Genomic DNA, 23,835 nt, shown 5'->3' on the forward strand with positions numbered 1-23,835 from the left:
GAGTGTGTTTTTATTGAATATACTGTCCTCCATATATAGCCACAACACGTGCAACTCATCCTGACGTTTACAGAAAACCACCCTGCTCAACACGTTAGCTCATTGCTAAGCACAAGTGCAAAACAAATGCAGCTGGCTAACGTGCAACAGCTCTCGGTACACAGAGTAATCACTCCTGTGCAAACACTCCAGCCTGTTTGCTGATATGTCCCACACAAAAAAAAAAGTCTGATGTGAGGGGCCCTTATCAGCATGACCCCCCTTTTGTTCTGGGAAATATAAACCCGACAAAGCGTTTTACATTTCACTTTTCTAGGAAGAGATTTGCGGTAAATGATATTTAATCTAAAAATCCCACTGCTGCTGTAATAAAGAAAATGAGTAAGTCCTGGATAAAAAAAATTTAAAAAACGTGCGTGCTAGTAAGCTCATTTACAGATTACAAAAATGGCACACAAGCAGGCAGGCACGCACTCGCAAACACCCGCCAGAGCTGCTGCTGCATGAGGGTGAACATACACACACACACACACACCACACACACACACACACACACTCATGGCTTTACTTAGAGGGCTGGTGCATGATTGGAAATAAGTGCAAAGCAAGCTCGGAGAGAAAGTTGGCAGCTTTGGATCGCACTGCAAACACAAGAGCACAACAAAGCCGCGAATCTGAAAGTCTCATTGTTCACCTCGAGAACAAAGCCAATCTTGTTTAATTACGCTCAATATAAAACAGATTCAATTTAGCAGACAGTAGCAGACAACCCTGATGCAACCAGAAGCCGCAGGATCAATTTCCCTCGCATCTCTGTCTCAAGAACAGAGAAATCAAACTGATGCGTCTCTTAAAACAGAACACATTCCTTCCCCTGCTCTCCTATAAACATCACTGCCATAGCCCGACAAGCACCACAAGGCCAATTTTTCACATTTCATGTCTTTAAATGTCTCTTGGCTGCTTGTTTCTGTCTCTCTCCGCGCTCCGGCATCCAACAAGTGTGTCTCCAAGCTGTCATTCAAACGAGAGAAGCAACACCTCAAATTGACGCCCACACTTGGCAGCACTCAGAGGACCGAGAGCGTCTCCTCTGAAGGCTTTTCAGAGGAAAACGAGACAGTGAGAAACAGCCGCTGCAGGTATGAATTGTTTCCCCTGGACTCAAACAACAGATCGCAGCTATTTTTGTTTTCAGTGAGAGGTGAGTTAACACGGGTGACGGCGGGCAGATCGTGGGTAGCCGTGTTTGGTGCTTTCATGGGAAGCAAACTGTGAAGATGAGAGGTAAAGGAGGGCAGGGTGGGAAATTAAAAAGGGCTAAATCTTATCATATTTTGACAGGAGCTGGTTAGTTTATCTGCTTTATCAGCTGCTGCAGCCCGTGGCCAGAATGGAGTGAAGTTTCCTGCCTTGGCTGTGTTCAGAGCTGGGCATTGATTCAATATCGCTGTTTGTCTTCTTCCAACAGAACTGTATTATGATAAAATAATGATAGAGGTATCGTTTGGAGATTCATTTTTTAGGAAATAAAAGCAATTATTGATTTGGAAAAAGGCTAAACGAGTCTGCATGACTGGTTTAATTTCATATTCAGAGGCTTTTGGCCAATTTTACACATGGAGGTCTGTTTGTTCATTTACTCTAATGAAAGAAGCTATTGAGTTGCATTATGGGAAATGTAGGATCCAGTGTTTTTGGAGCTTGAACCATGCTAGGGACTAGAAGTCAGTGGATGTCGGCCTCTGCCTCTTCAATTTTCGGCATTTTTTAAAAATCTATCTCTTGTGAATTGTGAAGATAACTTAAATGTGTTACATAATAAGAACAAAAACTAATTCGGGGAAGGCTAAAGAGTGGTTTAATTTCCTTTTTTTCTAAAAATGTATGGGAGTCGAAATTCTATTGAAGAATTAAGAGCATCATCATACTTTATATTATTCAGTATCAATCCTTGGATAATTTAACATTATTATTTTCAGCATCAACTTCCAAATGTACTGCTGAGACATAATTATAGCAATCAGTAAGATAAACAATTTTATTCTCTGATCTGAGGTTGCTCTAACAATATGATGCGCTTGGCCCGACTTGGTGACGGGGAAAGTGAGTCCACGCTGCATCTTTTCTTGATATCTGCTCCACCCTCCGTGCTGTGTTCACATGTGTCAGCGATGGAGATGTTGGAGGGCCGCGGGCGCCGTCTGAGGCCGCAGCTCGTTCATATCTCTCGAGGGCTCGGTGGTTACCTCAGCTGTGGTATTTATAGTGCGCACGCTCCCAGGTGTACAAAGTAAACAAGGCCGATACTGTCAGGTACCACACCGTCCGGGGCAGGAAGCTAACCTTTTCATCCGCCAGCTGCTCACCGAATAATTCATCATCTCACTAAAACACAAACCGACGCTTCTAAACTGAGCTTGATTAGGTGTCAAAGAGGAAACATAGACTCTCTTAATGAGCCCGTGTTATAGACTTTTTCTCTCACCCTCCGGAGCTCATTCATATTGAATCGCGCCAATTAACAGTCATAAGACCAGATTAAAATGTTTTATTGCGTTTTTGTGAGCGGTGATGTGTCTGTGTTCAACATGTTCACATATATCAACACAGCAGACAGAGCAGCAGCAGAGAGATTTCCCTTAATGTGACCATATTGAGGAGCTAAACTCTCATTACTCCTCACGTGACAGTTACAAATTCTGTTGAAGATTCCCGACGCGTATCAGCAGCAGTGATGGATGGGTGTTTCTTCAGCGCACAGAGCGAGAAGATGCTACAACATTTCATCTTCTGTCTGCCTCTCTGGGTCCCTACAGGAAGTTAAACATGATTTTTCTCACCTTAAGCTCACACATTTCATCAATATCCTACACTGGGACTTGTGCACAAATAACAATTTTATTTGGATTCTTTCTTTTTTTTATCTCAAACTCAAATAATAAAATTGGGAAACATCGATGCTCCCCTACATCAAGAAACTCCTGAAAACGTACAATATTTACAGAACCTGCATTATAACATCTGCCTGCATAAATGAGACAGAAGCTGTGTTTATTTTAAAGATTAGTTACAAATATGTAACAGCCGGTCAGTCTGGCTTACTTAAAGTCCCAGTTTTACATTTGTTTTGTCTGAGAATGGATACATTTAGCATAATTGTTTAAAGCGCCAGTCAAAATGTTGTGTTTATTGACTGTGAACTCACACAGAACCTCAGAAAGTTTTGTTTTTTGATTTAAAAAGAAATACTTGGATGTTTTTGGACTTCCATGTGAATTTTTGTCCTCATCAGACCTTTCCTGAGCAAGTTACAGCCATTTATTATCATATTATCCTCAGCGCTTTTCAAAGAAAAACAGGAGTAATCCTATAATTCATTTACTGACCATGTAGATGTGTCCAAAAAAGTGCAGCGAGTAAATATAAAGGGTATTAAATCATCATCAACTGTTGCCCGTTGGAAAGGAAAAAAGAAAATTATGTGGGTTCCCTTGACGAATCATTGCTGCAGAACTTGGTGATATAATCACAGTCACTACAGAGCTCCTCATTGCCAAATGATACCATTGTCACCACTGTAAAGCTGAGAAACGCCACTTTACATGAGTTTTTTATGGCATATGGTTTGGAAGAGCGGTTGAAAAGCTATTAAACATTTTAGAAAAATAACATTTTGTAGCAACCAGCAGCTGTGTAGGTCTTTGAGGGTTATATCAGGGTGACCAACTCCACCTATTCACTCACTGGTGGACTCGCCATGTTTGAAAAAACAGAAAAATTACCCCAAAAAAGCTGTTAATCAAATTGCAATATCATAACTTTATCCTGCATGTTGCATCCTGCTGTGTCATAAGTGCAAGACATGTGAGTAAACGCTCTTAAATTAACAAGAGGTTTAATGATAATGATCCTACCTTGGTGGCTGTGTGATGTCATCGCTGACAGGTCGATCCGGTCGGTGTCCACGCAGTGCGGCAGGTGAGCACCCGGCTTGACTTGTGTGTTTGTGTGAGTGCAGATGTGATTTACAGAACAGCAATCTGATTGCTGTTATCCTGCCAACACTGTGGATGTCAGGGAGTGTGTGTGTTTGTGTGTGTGTGTGTGTGTGTGTGTGTGTGTGTGTTCAGGCTGATCCAACACTCAGGACGGTCCCTCAAAAATCCCTCAAGGCTGGAAACAGGAAGCAGACGTCCAGCGGCAGCAGCCAATCCCCATGAGGCTTTTGCTTTGTGCTAGTCCAGTCGGAGCGGAAGATCGCTGTCTAGCACCGGTACCAACCTATCAGAGAGGAAGAAAAGGAATGTGTCAATACTTTTCTTTAAATGTAATCTAATTTCTGGACAAATCCAGTTTTCATTTGATTTTTTTAAGGTTTATACATACATTGGATTGGAAACTGCACCCAAATAAGAAACATCAATCTTTCAAAGCAGCATATAAACAAATTGGACTGGTACTGGCACCAATATTTATCTTTTTCCGTCAGTTTCATTGTAAAATTCCCACTCCCAGGTATCACTCAGTCATGCAGGGCTGCCCCGGCCTCACGTGAACTTCACACTACTGATACTGATTTTTAAATGTGTGAAAAAGAGAGCGCTGATATCAGGATGAGTTGAGAGTCCGGAGTCAGCATCAGGACGGAGAAAGCTGGATATCCTTATTGATGTCTCACACACACGCAGCTCATTTTCCAGTTATAGTATTGATCTCTCAGTGACAACTGTTGACTTGTCTTGGATTCCACTTACGGTACAGAGCTGATACGCCCTGATCATCTGTAACTGTTCCAAGGAGGAGTTTTATGTCCATCAAAGCAATTATATTCACATTTTAAACCTTCTATATATTCATATTCTTGAGACTATATACTGTATATCCATCTCTATCTGTCTCTTCCTGGTTTTAAAGGCTGCATTACAGTAAAGTGATGTCATTTTCTGAACTCACTAGACTGTTCTACTTGTTCTTGCCTTCATGCACTTCAGCCCTATCCACACAGGACTAATATGACCTGTGGACCTCATGTAATTTGTAATGATTGCGGAGGATGTCTGTGATCTTAATCCCATGCGTATCTTCCGCGTCCTTAATTTGTAAAGTAAAAACTCCACCACATGTTACCTACTATATTTCCTCCAGACACGTGAGGTCCTGTGATAATATCAGCCCTGAGAGAATCGGCTTATTGTTTATATGGCGTTCTTTCTTTTTAAACATCTGTTTTCTGTTTTCAGGCAACGGAACAAGTGGGAAATTTGATCACTGCTCATAATATGTTTAACAACAGTCAACAGCTGTGCTATGAGATCGACTATATTGACGTTTAAAAGCGATGACAGCGAGGGTTAGGAGCGACTAAAGGTTGTCATATTCAGCCACAAAGCATCTGTTATTTGATTGAAAGAGCTGCTTCGCTTCTGAAACACTGATGTTACATTAAGACATGGTATCATATTCAGGGGGTTATTTCAGTAAAAAGGACTAAAATATAGACTTTGCTTGTCCCGTGCAAATGCCCACATGAAACACAAACATGAGGTGATAATTTCTGAATCACATCAGGTCCCCTGGCTTTACTAGTCTCATGTGAATAGGGCTTAAGTCATTTTATTCACATTACAGATGATTATTTATCAAACAGCTCAATGTTTTCATATTTTGTGAAAGTATCAAGGGTTAGACTTGGACACATGCGGATGGTCGCTCGAACAAAACAAGGAGCGTATCACCAGAGGAACCGCTAACTGCTGTTCACTAAAAACTTAGCTACTAGCTACCGTAGCTAGGTAGCTCAGTTAGCCATGCGGCTAGTGGTCTTAAGCTGGCGACGGCACCAGGCTCAGCAGCCTCCGTCTTTGATATAATCTTAAAAGTGATATTTCTTCATATACTGATGATAATTTTTGTTAATTTTGATTGTTTTTAGCTAAAATTCTTACACAGATATTACATACTGCACCTTTAACATGAGTAAACAACTTTTAGAAAGGCCATCACCTTAAAATAGAGTACTTATTCAACAACTTTAACACGTTTTATTCCCTGGCTTTGGACAATTTAGGAATCCCGCACCTTGAAATACATGTTGGGGTTTTTTTTTAAAGTAAAATACTGCTGCCATGCAGATCCAAGACCACCATCGAGAACTCAATACAACCTCAAGTTCGACCTCGCTGTAAACCAATCGGGCAATAAATTGCTTGTCCCAGACATGTTTCTTTTTGACTGGGGCGCTCCAAGATTAAGAAAAATATGGAAAAAGTATGATGTATTACTTTCACTGTAGAACTGGGTGGAGCGGTTCTGTTAGTCTCATGAACACGTGAATGTTACAGAGCAGAAACCTGCGATTCTTCTATTTGATTTGGGGATAAATGATCTTCTTCTTTGTTTTTGGAAGCGGCTGATTGGTCGTTTTGCTGTTTCTGGAAATAAATGATTGTTCTTTTTCTTTGTTTTCGGGGAGTAGCCTGAATTCCTCAAGCCTGGAGCAGGAGTGTCAGATGTAATCACGGCTTGAGCCCAGAGCATCAAGTCGACTTTACCACCACAGAAAAGAAGGGGTAAGACTGCCCGAGGGCGAGGTGGGTGGGGGGTAGTGTGCATGTTCACGCCCTTGTGTGTGTGTTGGCAGAGGTCTCTGAGGTCCTCTGAAGTGGGATGGATGCGCAGATGTGTGTGTGTGTGTGTGTGTGTGTGTGTGTGTGTGTGCACTTGTCTCAAGACAAGAGGGCCAGACAGTGCAGCCGCGGGACAAATTGCCCCCCAAAAAAGTCGGTCACTGCACAGCGCACGCACACTTGCGCTTTGTGATGGAAAAGCAGAGGCAAGGAGGGGCAGGGGAGGCGAACGTGTGTGTCACGGGGAGTAGCTGACACTCCGGGGGGGCTTCATGCAACACCATTCACCCAGGGCATCTCATCTGTCTCGGGAGGGGTATTCATATGTGTGTGTGTGTGTCCTAGGCCATTGTCCTTAAGAGGAGCTTGCTTGATGCAGGGTGACAGATCTGGGGAGACAAGCCCTGGAGCCCAAAATGAAGAAATAACACAAAAACAGACTGGAACATGGGTTAAAAACACGAGTTATTGAGAGGAAGAAGTTGTAAATAACATCCAGTAAGCGTTTATTATGACAGTAGCCGGCTGTTACAAAAAAAAGGTGTGTACACCTCACACTCCAGTCCCAAACTCAAAACTCTTCAACGCATCCGACGCCACAATTCACACGTCCCGACTAATATTTCCTGCTCCAGACCGCTCACAGACACTTTAAAGCTGCTTTTGATGTTGCTTTAACAGCTCCAACAAACCCGTACGCCCCCATTCACAAAAAAAAAAAAAGATTGACGCATGCAGAGAATTACCACCGCCCATCCCGAACCATTCACACACACTCAAACACACACACACTTTACGCAGGGCCTTCATTTTTACGCATTTATCTCGCCAACAACGCGAGTGCGAGGCGACAGAGTCGTGCTGTCTGTGTGTATATTGTGTTAAAGCCTAAGGCTGGGGCCGTGCACTAAAAATAGCTCAGCAACAATCGGCATAATAAACATCGCCTGTCCAATCTCTCCCCCCTCCTCCTCCTCCTCCTTCTTGTTGCCTACACACTTCCCGCCCGCTACAGTGCAATGTTAAAAAAAAAAAAAAAGAAGCTAAATGGTTTTTTAAAAGACGTGAAATCATTCCTACCAACGAGTAGACACGAGTCGTGCTCAAGAGCGAAGACGGAGAAGGAGCCGAAGCGGAGTGGAAACTTCAGCAGCCGGACATTGTTTTGATGAATCCTGTCTGTGCATCGCATCCCTGCTGCCTGAATATCAACATCAAAGCGGCGCAGCTCGGCTACACATTCATCCCGCGAGCACGTAAACACACCAGCAGCTCACCTACACGCGCCAGGAGGAGGCCAGTCGTCCCAACATGTGTCCCGCGGGGCTTTTTGTTATTCCTCTCCCATGTTAGTGGGGTTTTTTTCTCAGCGCAGGAGGGGGGGGGACGAAGAAATTCATCTCCTGATAGATTCCGCCATACTGGATTTTTGTTACAGCCCCAGCGTCACATGGAGAGCGCCCCTACTTTTTTTTAACCAGGGGCGGGCTCAAGCCCGATGAAAATGTGATTATCTGCTAGTGTGCAGCGTGATATCATGTGTGTGTGTGTTTGTGTGTGTGTGTGCAGGAGGTAGTTTGGCTGTGAGGTTGTAGTTACGTACTGTGTTATTAATAAGGAGGAAGAAAAAAAAAAAAGTCTCTGGGCGTGTCCTGTGTTAAAGGCAGCGGTGGAAGAAAAAAACAAAACACAGTGTGAAAATACTCTGTTACAAGTAAAAGTCATGTGTTTAGCAGCAAAACATACTCAAAGTATCAAAAGTAGAATAATGTATATTACTGTGTTATAATTAATTAGTATGCATCACTGTAAAGGTGCAATATGTAGGAATTAGCCACCTGTCAGGTTCATACTCAAAACAAAGAGGAGGATATCACCATAGTAACTGCTAATTGCTGCTTACTACAGCTGTTGTTAGCTAGTTAGCTCGGTTAGCCGTGCATCTAGTTGTCCGGACTAGGAGCTCAGAACATGCTTTAAGTACCAAAAGTAAAAGTACTATCTATGCAGAATCATGTACATCACTGTATAATAATGTATAAATATGCATCACTTAAAAGGTGCAATATGTAAAAAATTAGCTGAACTGATATTTACTAGAGCTGTTGTTAGCTAGTAAGCTCGGTTAGCCGTGCATCTAGTGGTCCAGTACATGCTTTAAGTACCAAAAGCAAAAGTACTAACTATGCAGAATAATGTACATCACTGTATAATAATGTATAAATATACATCACTTAAAAAGGTGCAATATGTAAGAATTAGCTGAACTGCTATTTACTAGAGCTGTTGTTAGCTAGTAAGCTCTGTTAGCCATGCATCTAGTGGTCGGACTAGGAGCTCAGAACCTGCTTTACAAACATGCTTTAAGTACCAAAAGTAAAAGTACTGACTATGCAGAATAATGTATATCACTGTATAATAATGTATAAATATACATCACTTAATATGTAAGAATTGGCCACCTGTCAAGTTCATACTCAAAACAAAAAGGGGACATCACCATAGTAACCACTAACTGCTGTTTACTAGAGTTGCTGTAATCTGGTTAGCTCGGTTAGCAATGCATCTAGTGGTCTGAGCACAGAGCTTGAAGCACCAGGGAAATGTAAGTGTTGACACCACTAACAGGAGGTTAGCAGGTTAGCATGCTAACGTCTTAACGTAAATACTGCCATTGCTTCACATTCTGTTACATTTTCAGTAACAACTAGCCCAACAATACCACAGTGTCAAAAAAAAAATACTGTTACAAGTAAAAGTGCTTACTAGAGCTGTTGTTAGCTAGTTAGCTCGATTAGCCATGCATCTATTGGTCCTGACTAGGAGCTCAGAACCAGGGGAGTTAGCGCAGGAGGTTAGCAGGTTAGCATGCCAACTTTACTTGACATCTCTGCAACACAATATGTAGATGTCAAAATGTAAAAAATAATTTTAGTAAAATGTTCAATAGTTACAAGTAGCTAGTAGTTTAGCTAGTTAGCTCGGTTAGCCATGACTGTAGTGGTCCAAAGTGACCACACCAAGTATAACATAGATAATGAAAGTATTCACTGTAAAATTCTAACGTGGCTGCTGAGTGTCTATAATGTGGTTATTATATTGTTTATTTACACTATTTTATAAAGTTTTACATTCACTGTAACTGCTGTATAATATTCACAGAGGAGCCTGTATGTCTGTTGTAAACAATAATGACTTTCTGATAACAGTTTCCTGCTCTCTGGCAATTTTTATTGACGACATCGTCATTATCACAATCTAGAGTACTGTGACAGGCTCTCATAGTGTCAATTATAGACTCTATATTGAGTTTATGAGCCCTTAATCCAAATTAGTTGTTTTTTATCTCTCATACACAGTATCTTAATACTCCTACATTATTGTTTTTGGAACTTACAGTGAGTTTATTAAAACTTTATGCCATAAGTTATTTGTTTTAACCATAATAACATACTTAGACTAATAATTTGTGTGTTTTTGCTACACAGAGGTTAGTTTAAAGTGGCATTATAATAGTTAATGATATGTTTTCTCTGTTGTGAATATTATAGCTTTAATGTCCTTCATTATAATCATAATAGACTGTCTTTTACAGGTGGCCTGCACATCTTAGTGGTGTCTTTCTCCTTTAAGATGGGTTTATCTGCCATGGTGTGTCATTATGACATAGCAATTTAAGATAGAAAGCTGCTGTAGTTGTCCCTTAAAATGGATTTTGTTCCAATGTCATGTTGTTATCTTCTAAGTGATGACTAATATGCCTACAATACGCTTATAATGCTATTATTGTTGTTGTTCTGCTGTCATTTTTCTGTAACATCTACTCCTGGTTGCTGTAATTGTTTATAAGTAACACATATTATATTCATCTATAGATTTTGGCCTGACATGTTTTGCACATTGTGTTATTACAGCATTTGTGTTGTAATTATTAATGATGGAAAGCAATTTGCTGCCTGAAATCTACATCAACATCATTAACCTTCCTTCCATTATTCAACACTTTCCATAGTGGCAAAATGAAACAAACGTTTTTATCCAATTCTCGCTCACTGCAACATGAAACGCCTTCCGCACTGCCTTCTCTAATCCAATCTGATTTTATTTCCATTACTTTATATTTGATTTTGAGTCTCAGCAGCCACCCACGGGCAAAAACTGCGACACCACTGCCTGGTTTAGCTGACTTGATTACTGTAATATGCTAACCAGTTTCTATATGGGCTACATCTGCAGGCGGAGACAGTGTTATCATTCCACGTGCAGGTAGACTATACAGCTCGACTTAGCTCCTGAATGGACCAAGCCAAGAGTGACTAAACTTCATCACTGCCAAGATTTGTGTTAGGGTGCCACTCAGCAAAGGAAATAAACTCTGACAAACAGCATTACACCTTGACCGGAATATTTCTGGCTATAGCTGAAGGGGAAATATTACCTTCATCTTCCAGGATGTCAAAGGTCAGGCGTACCAGTATCATTGCAACATCATCGCTCTACAAAGTAATGTACTATTACAGTTTCTAACTTGGTTGTGTATCTTATCTCAGTTCTTCTTAACCTGTGTTGTCTGATGTAACCCCACAGCTCCGTCGGATAATCTCAAGGACCTCTTCATAAACATCACCCATCACGTTCTAGTTGTGTTCACTATTGATTATATAATAAGTGGATATTGTCACAATAATGTTTTCACATAGTTGAACTGTTATTGTCGCGTTCAGTTACTAGTACCACTTGGAATGAAAGAAACAGAACATTATACCCAATGAGTGCTCAAGGGCACTCTGGCAGCCCTGCTCCTCCTGGTCACTATCACCACTTTTACTACTGTCCAAAGTCCCCTTTTCCTTATTCTTTAACTCGTTTCCATCTCTGTGCTGCTCGGGTACAAGTTGAATTCATTAATCGAGGTCGCTCCTCTTTTGGAGTACAGGGGAGGCCCGTTGGGACAGCCGTATCCATAGCAACAGAGGATTATAATTTCTGTGGATGAGCTACGGAGCCTCGGTTACGTAAGGCAGTCGGTCTTGGAGGCATCTCTGATGTTGTTGTGCTTGAGTAAGCTCTTTAGGCCTTCGTGGCTGTATGGCTGCAGACCCTCTCCCTCTGTATATGCTGTATATAAATAACATTACATAAATACCTGAGAATCCTTTTGTTTACATGCTGGGAGCCATTTTCATGTGTTTGTGATGACCTGCAAACAACCTGGAAAATGACTGATGTAACTTCCAGCGGTGGAAGAAGTATTCGTATCTCTTTCTTTTAGTGTAGCAAGGTCACAATATAGTAAAACCGTACTTGTTATGCAGAATGACTCATTTCTGAATAATAAACTGTATATTAAATTATAGGATTGTCACTGTAGATGCAGTATTGTGTACATTTAGCCTAACCCCTAATATTTTAGCTGTTGTTTTAGTGTATACAGTACACTGCTGGGTAGCTTGTGAGTTTCTCCCTGCATAAGGTCTTCACTATCTTATACATATACAGCATACTTTTTGTTGATTATACTTTCTATTATTAATGTGTATCTGCTGTAACATAAGTTATTAATAAATGCAGGGGAGTGAAAAGTACAACATTTGGAGTATTTAAGTACACAGCAGAAAAACAGAAAATGGAAAGACTCGTGTGAAACAGAAGCAACTGAACATACAGATAAATTGCAAATTGTTAAAGAACTTACACAATCCTCTGATCATATTCATTAAGACGGACGTCATCGAGACACACACTCTATACAAACGCACAGAGTTTATACTCGTTCTGTCATTGAGCACAGATCGGTCTTGGACATCTGCATCTGCATTGTTTGTCTATGGGCTTTTGCTGACGCAGACTTGCATAAAACACTCAAATGTGTGTATACGTGCGTGTGTGAGAGTGAGTGTGTCCAGAGCAGTGATGTCAAAGCAGGGATTAGATTGGCTTATATTGCCCAGAGCAGCACATTTGCAATTCAGTGAACATCACACTGGGGTTGCCAAATCGCTGATTATGTTAGTTTAACTATTTTGCATCCAGGGAGAGTACTCATCACCTCATTCCATTTCAGGTTTATAAGTCCTCCTATTTGGAGCGCGATGCCTTTAAAAGCGTCTGTACCAAAGTACCTTACATGGCTCTGGCTAAAAACACAGATCCTGAGTAATGATGTTCCAAAAATACACCATGTTTTTTGGCCAGCGGCTGGAAGAGGAGCAGCAATCAGGCTAGAAAGTCAACAGGCGAGCGTGTACGGCCTGCGCAAACTACCGCTCTGCCACCACAGCAGACACATCACACACAGGCTGTGGACCAGACCTCTTGCAGTACACACACAACTGGCTGTTAGTGGTTTGAGAAGGGAAGCCGTCATCTCACCCAACACGGTCCCACATGAGTCAGACGCAGCGTGCAGACAAAGCAGGCAGACCTCAGCGTCATAAAGAAGTTTGCCTCGCCAGCAAGAAGGAAAACACTTCTGAACATCTCACAGCGTGTTCGACGGCGTGCGATGAAGCTGCGCAACAACAGCCTCCAACATTAATCAGCGCTATTAAGCGAATTAAGCTCTTTTCTTGTACGTTTGCTCGCCTATATTTAAAAACGAGACATAAAATCTTTCCAGGATGCCGTGAAACTGGAGCGTTTAAGAGAGAAAAGAGAGCAAAAGGAGCCATAAAGAGTTCTTGTTAAAAAAGAAGCAGAGTCAAGGCTTCTTACAGTCGAGCCAGTTAGTCTAAAACTTTCCATCAAAGCCTCGCTGAGCTGCATGGAGTAATTACCTCTCACACAGCAACAGCTCCCAGGCCTTATTAATGATACTGTTTGTGTGTACGTGCATGTGTGTGTGTGCGTAAAGGTGCATGTAGCGCACGTGCGCACACACAAAGTAGATGCATGTGCCTCCATGTCTTGGTCAGGCAGATGTGTGGTTCCATGTGTGTGTGCCTATAAAGTAACAGCACCCCAGAGTGTCCTGCTTTTCAGACATAAACCAGCTTGCCGGAGTGATAAACCGAGAAATGTTGTTATGACGGGTCGATCCCGGTCTCTGCTGTTCTGATGACGGCAGAGAGAAGCCCACCCAAAGTGCTGTTCCACGGCGTCTGGGTAAAAATAGGCAGATTCAAGAGACTGAGACAAAACCAAACTGGAACGCACCCAGAGGAAGAAAAACCTCCACTAGTGCCGAACAATCCCTCAGTCTGCTGCTGCACCTGAAGGCATCATTCCTCTCATCTGTACACTTGCAAATCAATTTCTGTGTTTGTTATTAGAAGTGTAAATTTGACTCAAATTTGAATGAGGTTCAGTATTGTGAGACGCACTGAAATCTTTTACCGAACTACCAAAACAACAATGCAAATGTACTTCATCACGAGGTAAAGTGCTGCTTTCACAATCCTGCTGAAGTAAAAGTAGCCTATGATCAGCTAAATGTATGCTAAGTAGCCTAGCTTATAAAGGTAAAAGTACTTTTTATACAGAAAACTGTACATAAAATTGTACAATATTATCTCATCAATATTGAGGCAACAGTGTTGTTTAATGACTCTAGTTTTAGCAGTTGTGAACGTCTGTTTAAATATTGTATAATTTTAACTCTTTTACAACTCTGATTGTTATTTAATTTAGACAGTATGAGAAGTTCAGAGGGGTAACTACTTACAGACGTGGACATTTGAAACATTACAAGGGGCAGAGATTATTTTTGTATCAGTGGCCACAAGCAAAACATTTTGGTTTAATCTTTAATTGTGACTTGTTTTTTTTTTTAAAGCTTCTAATAACTATTTTTGAGGAAGAACAGTAGGCTAACAAACTTAGTAACAGTAAGTGGTGAAATAACTTGTTTTTGCTCATGATTTGTGTTTCAGTTGATGTCCTGGTTGCTCAGGGGACTGAATCACATGTTTTCTGAGGTCAAACCAGCTCATGATCTCTGCTGCATATATGGTGTTTCCTGTTACTCCTGACTCTACATACAGTCAGAGCTCCTAACTAGGATTAAACTTCTATATCTGCCCGACTTTATTCATCGTGTTGTTGACCTCAGACGTGACCAGTCAAGTTTTATTTTTACTTTTGTGGACATTTCTGAATTTTATTTATTAACCACACTCCCTCAAAGGGCCGCTAAACCTAAAGGAATTCCTTAAGTCAGGGTTTTAGTGTCTCATGACGGTTTAACTGCTGTTTCAAAGGCCTTTTCTCGGAAAATGGTGTCTTTTCTTGGCATGTTTTCATATAAAAATGAGTTAATCTAATTACAACAAAAAATATCAGCTCTTGGATCAGTATTTCTATCATCCTTCAAAATCAGCCTCTGCACAGTTGTAAAAATGTCCGCAAGCTTGAGCAATATTCCCAAATTTATCCAGCAATGTTAGAGTCTTTTAAGTTATGTGAACAGGGTCTGAATGAAGTCCTTTGCTGGCACAACAGCCAGAAAAACCGACGAAATGCAGAAGCAGCTTGATGAAATAAAGCGTCTGTAACCAGCGTCGTAACTAATGTCATCTAACTTTCCAGCGTGAAAGTTCAACGGCCTCTTCCAGCGTTACTCATAACCGAACGGAGAGTTTATAAATCTCTCACTCACTGCAGATTTAAAATGTCTAAATAACGTACACCCTGATGTTTCCACATCTCACCACATCATGAGGTGGTTGTATTTTTCCAGGGAAGGCTTGAAATGGAGGGCCTGGGCAGCCAGTAAAACTTCTTTGGGCATGCAGTGCCTGAGCCCTGCCAGGAGCATATAGCAAGAGACATAAAACCCCAAAAACCTGAAGTAGACAAACTGTGTTAAGTGTTCATAAAATATCCCTGGCGAGGGAACTTTTGATGGCAAGATTAAGGAAGAGAGGGGAGCTCTTTGAAAATGGATTATGGCTCTGCTTCTAATGTTATTCCTGTGGTTTACTGCAGTCTCACAAATATCCTTAAATGTGAGCTTAGAAACTTTGTCATCTCATTCCCTCCTGCACAGGGAGGTCAGAGGTCAAGCTCAGCATACCCGAGGCTGGCAGGGATTCATTCTGTAGACACTTTTGGCTTGATTTCATGGAGGTGATTGGGAGGAGCTCTCACTTTTAAAAAAAAACCTACTCTCTTCCTCTTCCTCTTCAGATAGATTTACTCTCTTTAATCTCTCTGAACAGTGCCTTATGAGTCTCCAGTGGTTTTGTAAAAAAGTACCCAAAAGTCATTCTTGAGTAATAGTAAAGATATTGTATTAAAATATTACTTTGGTAGCAGTGAAAGCTACCCATACGAAGAGTATTTGAGGAAAAGTCTTTTTAGTATCTGATTGTAAATGTGCTTAAAGGTCCTATTTGTAAGAAATGTTGATTTTTGAGTCTCATTTCCAACTCGTCAAATACTGACGCTTTGGGAATGTAGGACTGGTCGGCCACCATCCCACCATGTCACTATTTGGTGAGAACGAGACTCAAAAATCAACTTTTTCTAACCTTTTCTAGCAATAAATGTACTTAAGTATCAAAAGTAAAAGAAACTGTACATTTATTTACATTATCAGCAGAATATTGGATTCAATATTCAACATTTTTGCATTGTTTTATCCAATTGCTAATAAAAATAATTGATTTTAAAATGTGCCATGTTTGCTCTGATTGCTGTGTGCCCAAAAAAAAAAAAATTAAATGTTTCTGTTCAGCTCCTCTGGCGTAGTCCAAGTCTCTGGAAGCTCCAAGATCCCAAATTGACTAAATAAATATGTTACTTACTCTCAAAATCTTCCCTGTAGCTGCTAAGATAAAAGCATTAGTTAGCACCCCGTCTGAGGAGCTTGACTGAATGTTGAGGGGGTAAATAACTTCTTTTCAAATCAATTTGGGATCTGGGGGCTTTCAGAGACTTGGATTACACTGGAGGATCTGTACGGAGTCATTTTATGTTTTGTTACAGTTGTTTTTTTACATTTTAAAACAAGTCCCCATCTATTTCAGTTGTTTTGGAGAATTCTGTAACACAATAGTACTTAAGCAGAAATACATCCATCAGTTTTTCATCGCGACTTACACCGTCTCATCTTTCTGCCATTAAATAAGAGCGTCTTAGTTCAACGTGTAAGATGTATGACCTGCAGTGGCTTCAATAATTACTACAATGGAATGAAGATGGACAGCATCAATAGCATGCACGCTATTCTCAGTAAAAAAAATCCCACAGTGAATTGCTTCACCCTTGCTCCAGTAATAACAGATGTGTAAATTACAGTTTTGTGACAGAATGATGATGATTTTCAGTGTCTGAACTCTCAAGTCGCTACTCACTACAGCGAAGGCCACTGATTGTTAATAAAAATAGATTCCTGTTCTTGGAGGAGCAGCATAATCACATTGTAAGAGGCAGGAACGCATCATAATCAGACTGGAAAGGGACATATTATTACAATCACACAATGAGGAACTATTCACGGTGGTATTTTAAGAGTGAGTGTCTGACGAAGAAATTTTTGCACATGCAAGGACTTTTGCTTCCTGGGCTAGAAACAGCTCAGAAAAAGAAGCTGTGGGCAAAAAATAATCATTATCTTCATGATGCTGCTGATAATGGTGCTGATGAAATGGACTGTTATTCTTACTGGTAGATGTGGGAGCACTTTTCTTATTCGACATCGAGGTCTTGAGGACAGTTACACAGATACAGAAAACAAAAAAAAAACAGGTATTAAGGGGAAAGTGCCATTTAAAATCAACTGGGGCAAGTAAGATGCACTAATAGAAGCAAATAAGAAGGAAATAAACATACAAAATTAGCTAGCAATAACACTGGTAAATATAGCCAGTATTAGCCTATTTCAGCAAACTAAGCAAGATATCAAAACGCTGGTATTTTTAGTGATGAATAAGTTTTCTATTTTTACATTATTTGGACTAATACTATGGGTTAACACGTCTGTTTCTCTCCTTTGAAAGATTAAAAATAATACTTATTTGTCACCTTGATTTCCTGTCAAACACAGTCAAGTAGCTAAATATCTCTTCACTGAGCTTGGCTCTTTGTGTTTACTTCACTTAATTATAGACATGGTTCTGTATGGTACACTTAAAGTAAAAAACAAACAAAAATTAAAGATAATAAAACATTTTTCAAGCGAAATAAGCCTTGAACAACCTGTATTGTGGTAGAAGTAGCGGCTATCATGCTACAAGAAGCTGTCTGTTGACTTCAAAAACTACTCTTTTCCACACAAAACATAAAAACAGATAAGGTTAATGTTAATTCCGATATTTAAGGGAATAATAACTCACCGAGGGGGTCGAAACATCTTTATAAATCACCTCCAGATACTGAAAAATACTCAAAACTCAGCCAGTATTTTCAGAGTTGCGCTGCTGAAGCTAATTTGTGCAACGCCGCCATCTTGTGGAGACGGAGCTACACGACGCCGACGGGGCGCCCATTTCCTACGTCATCATTATGCGTCTGTCTCTCCAGTCACAGCAACGTGAGGAAAACATGGGGATACAGTTAGTTTGACATTTAACCACTGTTTATCTAAACTCGTACGACACTAAATGCGAAGTTTGTGAGCGAAAGTGTAACTTATACTCACGTAAGGACTCCGTGAGTAGCTAAAAGTGAGGTAGCCTAAAGTCAGGTTAGCTAGCTTCACTCGCACGGTTACTTTTCGGCTGTTTTACTAGCTTTTAGCCTGCTAACAGCATGGATAACACGGAGCAACAGTCGGTTGAGCTCCACGGAGATGAGGAAATTATTGAAGTCATCGACCTGGAAGATACGGAGCCTGGTCCTGGTGGGTAGAAAACTGTTTACAAGTCACTTTTGACAACGTTTATCTCTAACCATGCCTGTGACACTCTGTGTAAGGCTAAACAGTAGGTGTTGTTAGCTGGAATTAGACTTACAAGATACATGACACTTCACCTTACATGTTATTTTCAATCTCCCATCTTTCTCGCTCACTGTCAGACGATCTGGCTGATGACTTGGGGGACGTTGACTTTGAAGACGCTGGAAACGCAGATGATGAAGGCTGGGAGACAGAGGACGAGATGGAGGCAGAGCAGGATGACAGCGAGCTCACCTTCTCCAAACACTCTGGTAGCACCTTACCTTGGGCTTATTATGATCTTGTCATCAGGCAGATTCAGTCTGTTAAACCTTTACTTTTCTTTTCCCTTCCTCTGTCCAGGCTCAGTGTTCTGTGTGAGTTTGGATCCTGCCACGAACAACATGGCGGTGACAGGAGGAGAGGATGATAAGGCGTATGTGTGGAGGGTGAGCGATGGAGAAGTTCTGATGGAGTGCTCAGGTGAGTGGTGAAGGCAGACTGAAGGCTGGTTTTACACACATTCAAGAGTCAATGTATTGCACCAGGGGAGGAAGAAATATGGCTCTCTCAGGGCTGATAATGCAGATAATTAGTAATCAAGGAGAAAATAACCAGTTTTGGAGTGTAACTTGGCACAATTTACTCAAGTACCTCCATTTTCTGCTACTTTATACTTCCACTCTACTACATTTTGGAGTAAATAAGACTCTCTTTACTCCACTACATTTATTTAGTTTTCATTAGTTTTCAGATCCTTTGCAGGTTCAGATTATTTAGTCTTGATAGGCTTTGATTCGTGATGTGTAACCAATCAGATAGAGCTGTCAGCGGGACATTCAGTGAGTTTTCAATTAAAAAACTGTTTAACCACTGACTCGATCTATGTTAATAAAACTGATAAAGGAAACACCAAGTTACGTGAATGATGATCTGATGTATTTGTGCCTAATTCTGATTGTTGGTTAATACATTTTTAATCTTTTAGATTCATAAAGGCGATGTAAAATTACTCATGAACATCCCTGATCACTGCCAGTATCTGGTTAGCGGGTTACCTTTCTGAGTCTTGGCAGTTCCTCTGTGTCTTAATGCAGCTAAACTGACATAATGAACATAGAATATGTCCATAAATGTTAGCATAGTTGTTAACATGTTAGCAAAATCAGTTTCTCGGCTACCAAATGTTTAATAGAAGGTGACTTGTTCGTCTGCTATTAGGCAGCCGGGATATAAACAACGTTGTGTTCCTCTGTTTTTAAGCTGAGACTGTAAACATTTCAGAACACCTATGTGAGCTCTTCAAAAGTATTTTTCCCTCTGTCCCCACAGGTCACAAAGACTCCGTGACGTGCGCCGTGTTCAGCCACGACTCATCCATGGTGGCGACAGGTGACATGAGCGGCATGATTAAAGCGTGGAAAGTGGAAACCAAAGAGGAGATCTGGTCGTTCGAAGTGGGAGATCTGGAGGTACGAGCGAGAGTGTAATCCAGAAACGCTGCAATCGGCCTCGCTGTGTATTTGTGCGTCTGTTTAGTTTGTGCATCTGTAAGCACTTGTGTGAAGTCTTTTATTGGGGCTGAAGGAATTTATTAGGAGAGGATCACCGCTTGCGCTGAGAATTTGCGGTCTTGTGGAGGAAGTGACTGATCACACGTTCACCCCTTTCCTCAACCACGACTGCTGAGTTGCCCTTTAGCAAGGCACAGCAGCTATTAATTCACGGCTGTCTGCCCTGCTTCCTCCTCAGTGGTTGGAGTGGCATCCCTGCGCTCCGGTGCTGCTGGCGGGGACAGACGACGGCAACGTGTGGATGTGGAAGATCCCGTCAGGAGACTGTAAAACCTTCCAGAGCTCCGCGTGCCAGGCCACCAGCGGCAAAGTCCTCCCTGATGGTGAGAATAAAAGAAGCCCTGCTCTAAATATACTCTTGATACTGGATCCAAAACATAAGAAATTAATTTATTGTATTATTTGAAATGTTTCTCCAGGTAAACGAGCTGTTGTGGGTTATGAGGATGGAACAGTACGCGTGTGGGATCTGAAGCAGGGAAACGCCGTCCACGTCATTAAAGGTGAGTCTGGCAGCTTCATCCTGCTGTTACCTTTACTTTTTTGTTATCTAGGTGCATTTATGTTTTAAGAATCTTTATGTAAGAAGTATGATTGAGAAAACACACGACTGTTTCATGAACGGTTTATCTCGTTCAACAGGTCAGGACGGACACCAGGGGGCGCTGACCTGCCTGGCGTGCAACAAGGACGGCTCTCTGGTGCTGACGGGGTCGGTGGACGGTTGCGCCAAGCTCATCAACACCGCCACAGGCAAGGTGGGTTTCAGAGAGACGTAAGAAAAGATGGAGAAGAGAGTTTGTTTCTAGGATAAATTGTTCTTTAAAACTTCTGTTTTCTGTGTTGTTTGTGTTTAAAGGTGGTGGGATCGTTCTCTGTGGACGGAGGCAAAGCCAAAGCATCAACAGACGACGAAGAAACCAACTCTGTGGAGTCTGTGGGATTCTGCAACACGTGAGTAAAGTAACTAGACCACTCGTACAGCTGGAGGAGATGAAATAACCATCAAACTGCAAAACAATAAAGGAAATGTCAAACAACTTTATAATAACTACTGGATATCTCCCCACACCATGATCCCAATGTCTGGGGAAAAAAGTAGTAATACATTTGAGTACATTTTAAAGAATTGCTGCTGATTTCTGTCTTAGATAAATGAAATGCCTGACAAAAACATGCAATTTGTAGCCTTTTGGCTTCAAGATTCAAATCAGGTTAATGAAAATGGTCATTTACATTATCGCTTTGTCTAATCTGAATCATGAAATACTCCACTTCAGTCCTGAAAGGCAGGTGTGTGATTAAAAAGATTTGAAAAGCCTTTTTTTTCCTAAGTTGAGCCTCTGTCATGCCTTTTCATCGCAGTTTCAAGGATAAAAAAAAAAAGACCATTAGTGGATATAAAAGTCGTTTCCCCTGGTAGCCGAGTCCTTAGCTGTAAATCAGGTTGAGAGCGGCTCTGGTTTGCAGTTTATTCAGGAGTTTAGGATAGAATCTGGAGGTAGGTACATTAATCAATTTGTTGTTTGACAGAAAACTAATCTCCAACTATTTTAGAAATCGCTGAACTGTTGGAAGTCATTTTTCCTCTGTTTTATACCGTATCAAAGTGAATAACTTTGTGTTTTTAACTGACAAAAACAAGACACTTAAAGACATCACCTTGAACTTTGAAAGACTGGAAACAAACATTTTTCACATCTGTCTGGCATTTTATAGACCAACGAGTGATAAATTAAGAAAGTAATTGTCACAGTAAGTGATAATAAAAGTAATCATTAGTTGCAGCCCAGTTTCAGACATACTCTTTTAAAGTTTCTACCTTGTTCCATCTTTCTTGTCCTCTCCAGTCTTCCTCTCATAGCTGTGGCGTACCTGGAGGGAACTCTGGCCATATACGACCTCTCCACACAGGTCCTGAGGCACAGGTGTCAACATGAGGTAAGCTCCCCGTACATACCACCATGGATTCTCACTTGTCCTGACTTTGCATAATGTATGGAGGCTTTGCAGTTACATCACATATCTCCCAGGATGCACCACTGGTACCACCAGGGAGGTCCAGTTGAGTTGTTGTGGCTTGTGTGCAGATAATGGCCTTAACTCATACATACAGTGCAGAGACACCTGAAAGAGAACGTCCAGTTAAGGAATCGGTTTTTAGCACGTTTGACCAACATTAACTGATTTTACGTTATTGACATATTATCACCTTTTAAGTTGATTTGGCAGACTTGTCAGCAAAGAGTTGCTTCCAGCACATCCAGCAGTAACGGACTAACATTATCATTCCTTTAGAGTCGTGTTTTTGGTCACCTGATGGATGTAAGTCCAATATTTATTCTAGTTTTAGCTCTGTTTTTGGTCTCCACCACCTCCAGAGAAAGTTACCCGTCTTTGTAGGTAGACTGACACTATGAGAGCGGTGAGAGTCAACCAAAACAATAAAGTTGCAGCTGGAACAATGAGCTAAAATCTCTATATATATAATATCTTTTTTATTAAAGCATGTAAACGTGTTCAAACGCACACCTGAAATAATACAAGCATGAGCCTGACACTGAGCATGATATGTGACCTTAAGCAACGGTAGAGTGACTGATACTGTAATGGTTAGCATAGGCTAATGGAGGTACACCTACATTCCCTCTCTGTGTTCCTCCAGGCTGGCATCGTTCACCTGCAGTGGGAAGAGTCTTCTTCTGTGGTGTCCACTTGCTGCTTGGACGGAGCGCTGCGCTTGTGGGACGCTCGTACTGGCAGCATGGTGTCCGAGTACCACGGCCACACTGCAGAGATCCTCGACTTCACCATCAACAGGTACCACTTTGATACAATCGTCTATCTCTGGCATGTTTTTATTTTTGTATTTGGTCCATTATTGTGTTTATTTTGTTTCTTCAGTCCGTAAATAATGTTCATTTCCTTTGTGACGTCGCCCTCTTTCAGGGAAGCATCTGTCGCAGTCACCGCTTCAGGAGACAACCAGGCGAAAGTCTTCTGCCTACAAAGACCAGACCGGTAAAGAGAGCTGAAAGGAAGAGGAGAGGAAATATTTCAGGAGAACCAGCAGAGACTTTTCATGATCAGACTTTTTGTTCTCCAACACTGGAGAACGTTTCCCTTCTCCTCAGGATTTTAAAATGTTCTCACCATCTTGTATGTCCGGAGTTTCACCTCTGGTTCTTTCGAACAAGCTGTTCCTTCTAAGTGTGCTCTTGTTCAAGAATCTGAGAGAGTAAACAGAGAGTTTCAAAGAGTGATACATTACAGTCCTTTGCCTTTGACATCCCTTTTAATGTTTGAAAATGTTTTAGAGATAACACAAGGCCGAATAGAGGAATTCATTATAATTTTTCCCGTAATTGGAGCGTTTTATTCGTGTGTGTGGTCTTCCAGCTCTCAGACAGATCAGTCAGGAATTATCTCGCCAACTCTTAAGTGTAAATACCAAATAATAAATAGTATACCTCCTTCTGGTTAACCATGGACTGTGTCATTCATGACTTATATCCACCCAAACTACTTAAAACACTTAAACCTCATCTGCATCTGAGGACATTGTTTATACTTGCGTCTATTTTTGTCCTCGTGTATCGGTTTGGATTAAATCAAGCTGTTAAGGATAAAAAGTGGTCATTTTGTGGGTCGCAGTGACGTGGATAAATGAGATGAAGATGCAATTAACTGTAAAATCTTTTCTGAATTCAAGTGGGCTCTCTCCGTGTTTAGACTTGAGTTTTTACTCAGATCCGTTTTATTTATTTTAACAGATTAAGGAGGAGGTGAGTCAGTCTGCAGACGACACGACCCT

The 23,835-nt window shown here is 41.1% G+C and overlaps 2 protein-coding genes across 2 annotated transcripts in view; one reads left to right on the forward strand and one right to left on the reverse strand.

Annotated features, from left to right (window-relative positions):
• LOC140992122 (histone deacetylase 4-like) overlaps nucleotides 1-7,992 on the reverse strand; it is a 54,375-nt gene extending 46,383 nt beyond the window's left edge. Inside the window, exons 1-2 of the mRNA XM_073462386.1 lie at nucleotides 7,907-7,992; nucleotides 3,918-4,284 (exon numbers count right to left, since the gene is read on the reverse strand). Coding sequence (XP_073318487.1) covers nucleotides 3,918-3,939 — 22 coding nt within the window. The 5' untranslated portion in view covers nucleotides 3,940-4,284; nucleotides 7,907-7,992. The remainder of the gene's footprint in view (nucleotides 1-3,917; nucleotides 4,285-7,906) is intronic.
• Nucleotides 7,993-18,082: 10,090 nt separating this feature from the next.
• On the forward strand, nucleotides 18,083-23,505 carry aamp (angio-associated, migratory cell protein). The gene is made up of 11 exons (XM_073462649.1): nucleotides 18,083-18,411; nucleotides 18,588-18,719; nucleotides 18,811-18,930; nucleotides 19,780-19,919; nucleotides 20,200-20,344; nucleotides 20,441-20,524; nucleotides 20,664-20,779; nucleotides 20,881-20,975; nucleotides 21,872-21,962; nucleotides 22,687-22,841; nucleotides 22,971-23,505. The coding sequence occupies exons 1-11, from the start codon at nucleotides 18,321-18,323 to the stop codon at nucleotides 23,044-23,046; spliced, it is 1,245 nt and encodes a 414-aa protein (XP_073318750.1). The 5' UTR covers nucleotides 18,083-18,320; the 3' UTR covers nucleotides 23,047-23,505.
• The last annotated feature ends 330 nt before the right edge of the window (nucleotides 23,506-23,835 follow it).

Source organism: Pagrus major, chromosome 24 (assembly GCF_040436345.1).
Source record: "Pagrus major chromosome 24, Pma_NU_1.0".
Lineage (NCBI taxonomy): Eukaryota > Metazoa > Chordata > Actinopteri > Spariformes > Sparidae > Pagrus > Pagrus major.